Source organism: Nothoprocta perdicaria, unplaced genomic scaffold (assembly GCF_003342845.1).
Source record: "Nothoprocta perdicaria isolate Ctin4 unplaced genomic scaffold, notPer1 scaffold_483, whole genome shotgun sequence".
Lineage (NCBI taxonomy): Eukaryota > Metazoa > Chordata > Aves > Tinamiformes > Tinamidae > Nothoprocta > Nothoprocta perdicaria.
The window spans coordinates 75,359-83,666 of record NW_020455736.1 but is presented as its reverse complement, the minus strand read 5'-3'; the positions used below and the strand labels follow the sequence as shown (position 1 = coordinate 83,666).

The window sequence follows — 8,308 nt, the reverse complement described above, 5'->3', positions numbered from 1 at the left end:
AGCTATACAAAGSCAAACTTCTTTTTTCTTAAAGTTGCTTCACTTGTTTTATAATAGAGCTTAGCTTTCCAGCTAAAGTAACATTCTAATAAAAGAATTATTATTTCTGTGTTGAAAAGTGCTTTCCTCCAGACAAATGCACCCAGCCTCTGACACTGAGCTTCCAAGAATATTCCCAGAAAATGACCTGCCCCCTGCCTCTAGCCTGCACTCTCTCAGCTCTGACACAGGTGACACTCATTCACCTGTGTCACGGTGACACGTTTGGCCAACCAAAGCCAGTGACGCATTTAACTATTTAATTTTGTTTTCTTCCTCCAAACCCAGGTATCTGCGGAAGCTGCACCCCATAATTGCGCTTGTTCAAGTGAAAACGCAGTAATACCCCTGCTCTCCACTGAGCCTACCCACTCCAGCACAGCACGCTAACGGCCGCTAACGGCCACTATGAGCCGCTCGCGGCGCGCACGCGCTATAAAGCCAACGGCAGCCCCAACGGTCGCACACGTTCGCGGCGGGGGGCGGGGCAGGGCGCGTGCGCCGCAGCGCCCTGACGACAGGGGAAGGGGCGGGGCTCCATTTCAAACCGGGCGGCGCGGAAGTCAGTGGTTGCGGCGGCCGTTGGGTTCGTTGCGCTGCTTGCTGCCATGGCCAAGCAGCTCGGCCGGGAGCAGCAGGGCATCACCCTGCGCGGCAGCGCCGAGATCGTCGCTGAGTTCTTCTGTAAGGGGCGGCGCGGGGCCTCGCGCGGCCGGGCTGGCGCGAGAAGGGGTCCGTTCTCTGCCGGCCGTTGGGCCGCCATGGCGGCCGCGAAGAGGCGGGGCTGGGCCGGCGCGTGCTCCTGCCCCCTCCGGCCGCCTCACCCTCCCTCCCCTCGGTGTGTTGCAGCCTACGGGATCAACAGCATCCTCTACCAGCGAGGCATCTACCCGCCCGAGACCTTCACCCGCGTGCAGAAGTAYGGGCTCACCCTCCTCGTCACCACCGACCCCGAGCTCAAGAACTACCTCAACAACGTGGTGGAGCAGATGAAAGGTGCAGAGGAGGGCAGGAGTGCCGGGGCAGGAGGCTGCCTCTTCTGTGCTGTATTTCTGCCTGTTGTCTTTCTCGTGCTGCCAGTAACTGCTGTGGCTTCTTGCAGAGTGGTTGTACAAGTGCATCGTGCAACGCCTGGTGGTGGTGATCTCCAGTATTGAAAGCAACGAGGTCCTTGAGAGGTGGCAGTTTGACATAGAGTGTGACAAAGCTGCGAAGGATGAGAGGTGAGCGCTCGTGTTCCTCTGCGCCTGACCTGGAAACGCAACCTGCTCTCGTACTCCCAACAGCTGTTGCAAGCCTCGGCACTGTTCTATGCCTCTTTTTCCCCAATGAGCACAAAAGMTGTCTCTTCAAATTTGTTACCTAGCCTACTGCTGCTCCTTCTGTAAACCAGTTGTAGTRCTGATGTACATGTAATCCTTGTGTGCGGTAAAACTAGTATCAGATAGAAATTTGATTTTTCATCTTCAACATAAAATATGGTATCAGGTAGGTGCCTTAAAGAACTAGTTCTGCTTTCCTATTCTTTTGCCAAAACACTTTGTCATTCCCTCCACGTTGAAGATTTGGCATCTGATGCCTTACAAGTACTGTGAAGCTTCACCAAAAAAAAAAAAAAAAAAGTGAAATTGAAAATCAATTGTTCTATGCCTGTTCACCTAAGAATTAAATGAATGTCCCAGCTAAACAAAACTATACAGCAAGCAGAACAATTGCAGCTTAACAGAGAGAAAATTATTTAATGATATCTGCTAGTGTAGTAAAAGATTCCTTCCCTAACAAAGYTTTTCTTTCCAGTGCACCTCGAGAAAAATCTCAGAAAGCTATTCAGGATGAAATCAGATCTGTTATCAGACAAATAACTGCCACAGTAACTTTTCTGCCTTTRTTGGAAACTGCCTGTGAGTATTCATAACTTCCCTAAAGAAATCAAATCCCCTTTGTAAAGATGGAGGGAATTTAGAAGAGACTTTTGGTTCACCTTGTAAGCTTAGTTTTCTTATTACAACGTAAAGTGTCACTTACTGTAGCATTTCTCACGAGATTAAATTTTGTTAAAGGGAGACCAYRTCTGTTGCCACTGCACAATAYTGGCAAGATGTATCAGATCATCTTRAAGTATTATTCCATACTGCTTTTTCTACATTAAACACTAAATACACTACSGTAAATATAGATATATATCTCATTAAAGAACTTTGAAACTTCATTTAAGGGACTATTGGTACTTTCTACCCTRAAATAATTTAAACTTTAGTCAAAATGACAGAGCTCGTTAGCTTAATGAAAATAGCAAGTGTACTTGGTACTCTGCATGATTATTTTTATGACTACATCTGTGAGCACTCATGTTTGTATGACTCTGTGCTGTGAGCACAGCTTCTATCTGAGGCAAGTACTATACAGAASTCATCTGCTTTAATGCGTTTAAAAAAGGAGGCAAGTCAGTCCCATTAAACCTTCAAATAGAAAATTCTACTAATACAAACATAGTGAGRACTTTCCCCTTGTGAATGTGAATTTCCCCTTTCCCCTTCACATACCTAGCACAACTCCAGTTTCTTGAACTTTAGAAATCTCATGTTCAGAAGCACTTTATCTTCCACCAAGCTCATTCTTAYGCCTACTTTTACTGTTGTCCCCCTCTGCTTATAGGTGCCTTTGACTTGCTGATTTACACAGATAAAGACTTGGCGGTGCCAGAAAAGTGGGAAGAGTCAGGACCGCAGTTCATAGCCAATTCAGAAGAGGTTCGTCTTCGCTCCTTCACTACCACAATCCACAAAGTTAATAGCATGGTAGCTTACAAGAAGGATTCGTTTCCTTAAGATGTGCTTTTTGTCATCTCCGCCCTGTCCTGTGTAGCTGCATTGTGAACAAACTAAGCAATGAATAGCAGCCTCCTGTTACTGCRGATTGGCAGGAGCACAATACAGAAAGAGGACAAAGCACTTGTCTGTGATTACAGATACTGTGAGGTCATGCTTATCTAAGCTGCTAGCCTTTCCAAGAGGWACATAAAGGACTTATCCACCACCAGAAACCAATTATTACACTGAACAGGATGCACCAASTCAATGGTGTGTTAGCGACACTACCTTAGGAGCAGCTGCTAGAACCTTAAGTGTCTTTAGCTTAAAAGCTTAAGACTAAATGTGTTCTAGTAGCACTCAAACACACTTAGCATTTAAAAACCTTGCTCCTACACACCAGTTTTTCATGGTAGAAGAATCTGTCCTGCATACCCTAAACAATCAAAGTTAATCAGCAGAAAAATTCTATGCAGTTACTTGTCTTTCCTAGCCCTTGAAAGCAGCTATTCTTCAGAAAAGTCAAATGCAGAAAGCCTTGTATAGTAATGACTTTTCTAGACTAGGTAGTTTTGGGGATGTTGTTCAAGGCTGTTGTGTATCTATTTCTTCGGTGTCTGTCATATATATGTTTTTATTTGTTTTTTATAAATAAAGCTTGAAAACTTACAGTGCTCTTTAATTTGTTGCTCCTGTGTTAGGTGGTCTATGTACTGTAGATTTATCTAAAGTGCAGTCCTGGGTTTGCTCTCTATAAAAAGTCAAAATGTTTATCATAGTCAACACAAGTTTCCCCTCTTCATTCTTTGCCTCACACTGTCAACTGTCATTCAGAGACAAGTTGTGTGGGCTTGGAATCAATATTGCCTTCTACCTTTAATACAGCGGTAGCACAGGAGTATGTTCTGCACCCAGACTCTGCTAGAACTAGGAAAAAAAAAGTTCTTAAAAGAACTTCTGAGTTCTTATTCCAGCTTTTGTTCATGTGTACAAAATTCATGTAACTTCCTCCACTGCTCTAGATATATTCATGTTCTGAAAATTAACTGCAGCAATATTAACTAAAATAGAGGTTGTGCCAAAGTTTGCAGCAGTTGTATGATGAGTTATGAAAGGAAAATCCTTTTGGAAGAGGTATGAAGAACCCTTTCACTTGTTCTATTGTAAGTGGTGATAGAGAGTAGGTATTTGCTTTCGTACCATCAAAGTGTCAACCTCAAAAACAGTAACTGCTTTACAACAGCAAAGAGCCTAGGTCCAGTAGTCCTGAATCCTGTAAGGCAAAAATATTGTAACTTTTTTTTCCTTTTTTAAAAAAGTTTATTAAAAAAACCTTACTCATATATAATCTGAAGCCATATTATAGATTTAATGGGCTTTCCTACCATGGAATAGTTGAACTTAGAAAAGAAGGTCAAGTTGTTCTATCTCATGTTACCAGTACAATTCAGAGATTGTAAAAAAAGCATGATTCAGAYACTTCCATTACCTGGTATTCCTGGCCAGGGCTGGCACTGCGCTGAGGACAGTACCCACCCTATTCCTCTGCCTGTCAGCAGAGCACTGTTTTAAACCRGAGACTGCATGGCCTATGTCTACCTGGGAAGAGGACTATACCAGCAAGTGCAGCTTCAAGCATTTCCCTCAGTGAGAAATGGATCAATGTATTAACACCACATATCATTTGTAAAAAATAAAATTTAAATGGAATRACAACCAATGTTTTTTGACGAGTTATTTTTTTGCCACAGTTAGAGGCAGGAAATGGCCAATACATAACTGCGTTAAGGCATCCAAAAAGTGTGTTTTGCTGAGGTGCCGAAGTCAACTTGCTCCAGGAAGTTCAAGTCGCCTTGTGCTTACACCAAATGTATCTTCTCTTCTTCCTTAAACTGCACCRTTAATTTTATTTTTAAAATAAAGCCAGCAGCAATCAGGAGATGGTTGCAGTATTTACAGCAGAACCAGATGTCCATGAAAATTACCTCTGACGAGGTACAGCTCATAAACCTCAATGTTTTCAAAGACCCTGCAGAACAAGAGATGATTTTTTTTAAAGTGTATACCAGTCAGCTTAATACAACCTTCCTTCAGTAAAGTTTTTAAAAAGTCCAACAGCATTTGCCAATGCCTGTCRGTACCCACAGTCTTCCCCTTGACAGTCACCCTCCTTATCTTACAAGCACTTAAGTTTCCTCAGCCTTAGGGCCAAGGCGTTGTCCTTTGTACAATGAAAAAACAAAAACAGAGAAGTTCTCCTCATCTCTGATGCCAGTAGAGCTGGTCTTTGGAAACCAGACAAACATCAGGATWTAGGGGTCACCCCACAACACACCTCACCTCATCAGTTCAGCTGACGGATAAGTCGGTTGATTTCTTCACCTCTGCAGCCKGGCTTGCCCATTTCCTTGAGGAAACCCACTTGATTCCGTGCAGCGTGGCGAGCCACTGACAGATGGAATGGCCACAGAAAGTCCGTGACTTTTTGGAAGTATTTCCCAGCTGAGTAGATTTCATGAATGAGATCTTCCAGACAAATAATACCACAGTTTCCTGCAGGATAAAAAAATAAAATAAAACCACTACTGTAAAAATACCACACGTACAAATGTTAAATTGCAGCATTTTTCAAGCAAGTCACGCCGGAAATCACTAGTCCTCCATATATGCATCCCAAAATCCTTCCTCTTATGTCAGGTTGCAAGCTCTCAGTATTGCCCTATTTCTTTGATTTGTTTTCTCATCTTCATCCTTACCTAAATGTTCTTCTATCAACACATTGTCTGTCAGAGGGACCTTCTTTTCATTAATCTTGGCTTGACCCCGTTTCAGAATGAGCTCTCGTACAGACTTGAGATTAGGGTATCTGTAACAAAAAAGGAAAAATAAAACWAAACAGAATTTCTAAGTGAGAGGAGGCAGCTGTTCTGCTTCTGATGAGTGTGACGACAGCCAAGGTATGTTTAGGACAAAGACATGTTTTAGCTGAAAAGGGACAAATTTTAAATCTGAAGCTGCCAACACTATGGCTTTCACTGAAAAAGCCACATATGGATCTGACCTCGTCGTGATACTACAAAGGAAAAAAAATAAAAGGAAAGTAAAGCTGTGATATTTACATGCTATTTCCTACTAAAGCATCAGAACACAACTTACCCCCATGCCACATAAGGYTCCACAATCCTTAGCATATTCAGAGAGTGTGGAGTCAGTTTGACAAATGTTCCACTGAAAATTTTTCTCAACCGAAGCAACTCAATCACTCTTCGTACCTTCAGACTTATTCCCTTAATCCTGATTCAGGGAAAAAAAAAAAAAGTTACCAGCAACCCTCTTTCTCTAATACAGCAACAAAACAGCCTCAAATGACTTACAAAAGCATACCCATACTGATCATACTTCATCATTTAGAAATAACATTACAGATGGCAGTCATAGCAAGGCGTAACTAAAGCTTCTTACTCTGCAATCCGTACAACAAAGGCCAGTTTGTGGTCCTGTGGCACAGCCACCCTTCCAGGCCTCTGCTTCATGCGCCGCAGCCTGACCTCATCTCGGTGTTTGCGCCAGGAATCTCGAACAAAAGTCTCCAGGCGTTTAAACTGGATCTGTTTCCCTTTTTGGTGCTAAAGACAGAGATGAGAAATGATCACTCTTCCCAACACAAACACTTCTGCATCTTACAAATTTACATCAAATTAAATGAAACTAAATTAAATGGTCAAGTTGAATTCAGTTTGAGCCATGCTCTTTCAATCTGGGGAGACTGAAGTGGGGCAGTAAAAAGAAATGTAACTTCTTCTAAAAGAAAGGTATACAGCTGAGAGAGACAAAACTAAAAGACAGAGACTATGAACTGAGGAAGAGACACGACTGAATTAAACTGCAAGGTTTAAGTGCCAAGCAGTAACGTAAAACCCACTACTCAACAGAGGTTTTCCACAGAAGAACAAAATATATTAGGAAAAACACAGAACAAGCCTTGGGATATTTCTCGACACAGCAGGAATGGGTTCAGGGACCACCGCCTTTCTGTCAGCCCTGCAAACCCCCTGCTTTCCACGCGAGCAAGACCCGAACGGGCCCGGCCGTTCCCAGCAGCGCCTCGGCCGCAGCGCCCGGGCTGAACGCCGGGGACGTCTCCCAGCGAAGGAGCCCCCCGAGCCGGGCCCGACCCTCCCATCCGCCGGTACCTTGCGCTTGTTGAGCAGCGCCTGCTTGGCCTGCGTGGCCTTCAGGGCCTGGTAGGCCTTCCGCTTCTTCAGCAGGTTCTCGGGCACCAGCGGGATCTTCCGCTTCGGCCTGCGGCACGAGAAGCCCGTCAGCCCCGCCAGCCCCGCCGCCTCCCTCCCCGCTCCCGCTCCCGCTCCCGCCGCCGCCGCCGCGGATGGCCGCGGATGCGCCCCCGCCTCCCTCCCCGCGCCGCCACTCACTCGGGCTCCGCCATCTTGCCGCTGCCCMTGGGCCGCCCCGCCCCGCTAGCGGCCGCCCACGGCGACCGTTGGCGCTGCGGCCGTTGGTGACGCGGCGGGGCGGGCAGGGTCTGCGCGCGCCCACCGCGAGGGGACAAGCGAGGGGCGCCTAGGCCCTCCGTCCCCGTGGGAGGGAGGCCCAGGCCGTAGGGATTAACGTGGGAGCGCAGTGAAGCCCAGCCCCTTGCAAGGAGCGAGGGAAGCAGCGAGTGGCAGTAAAGCCCCCAAAGACACGCGGTTGTACCCCCAAGTAATGCGGTCACTGCAGGGCAGCAGCAGTGAKAGAGAAGTGCCGTGTCCTCCTCATCCTCCACACGGGCACCTGCAGCTGCCTCGGGTACTGAGTGCAGAATGGGAGGTCGCAGGAGCCTCAGACAAGCCCAGTGTGAGTGGCCAGTGGTGCCTCAGAGGTCTCTGCAGGGCCTGTGTGCCGGCACCTTCCCAAAGCGGCGCAGCTGGGCTGAGCCCCATGGGGCTTGCGCTGCTGCTGCACGGAGATGGGGCAAGGACAGCCAGCAAGGGAGATAGCGCAACCTTGCAGCCTGCGGTCCACCACGGGGCCTGTGAAGAGAGGGCCCTGGGTGCAGCAGCTTGGGGGTCACTCGCTCCTTTAGAGCCGTGGGAGGCTTTTCCCAGCAGAGCTCAGTGTTGGCTCCCTCCCTGTGGAGCAAGCAGTGAGTGGGAACAGAGCACCAGGAGATGCCAGGAACGAACTGTCTCAGATCCAGCAGGACACTTAGATGTGACAGGAGCCAGCCTGGCACTTTCCCATGGCTTTTCTGCGAGGCAGCAACACAGTAACTTTAGCCCAACTGTCCCTCGTTGATAAACAGCTTTGAGTCCACCTCTCCCCAGAGCTCCTGGTATCACCACACCAAATCCACYCCTTGTGCTCTCCACACATCAGACAAGAGCCACCATGTCCTGCCAGTCACAGAGCCCTTTGACATTTTAATCAGCTAAGGTGACTTTTATGTGAAAGATAGA

The 8,308-nt window shown here is 46.7% G+C and overlaps 2 protein-coding genes across 2 annotated transcripts; one reads left to right on the top strand and one right to left on the bottom strand.

The window, feature by feature from the left end:
- The first annotated feature begins 589 nt into the window (after positions 1 to 589).
- MAD2L1 (mitotic arrest deficient 2 like 1) lies at positions 590 to 3,491 on the top strand. The gene is made up of 5 exons (XM_026047229.1): positions 590 to 723; positions 889 to 1,035; positions 1,142 to 1,262; positions 1,837 to 1,940; positions 2,695 to 3,491. The coding sequence occupies exons 1-5, from the start codon at positions 648 to 650 to the stop codon at positions 2,865 to 2,867; spliced, it is 621 nt and encodes a 206-aa protein (XP_025903014.1). The 5' UTR covers positions 590 to 647; the 3' UTR covers positions 2,868 to 3,491.
- A 505-nt stretch (positions 3,492 to 3,996) lies between these two features.
- RPL7L1 (ribosomal protein L7 like 1) lies at positions 3,997 to 7,311 on the bottom strand. Its single transcript, XM_026047228.1, has 7 exons — positions 7,283 to 7,311; positions 7,043 to 7,151; positions 6,312 to 6,475; positions 6,006 to 6,143; positions 5,606 to 5,715; positions 5,190 to 5,402; positions 3,997 to 4,878 (listed from the first exon to the last, which is right to left on the bottom strand). Exons 1-6 carry the CDS (start codon positions 7,294 to 7,296, stop codon positions 5,194 to 5,196), a joined length of 744 nt encoding a protein of 247 aa, XP_025903013.1. The 5' UTR covers positions 7,297 to 7,311; the 3' UTR covers positions 3,997 to 4,878; positions 5,190 to 5,193.
- Positions 7,312 to 8,308: the final 997 nt, after the last annotated feature.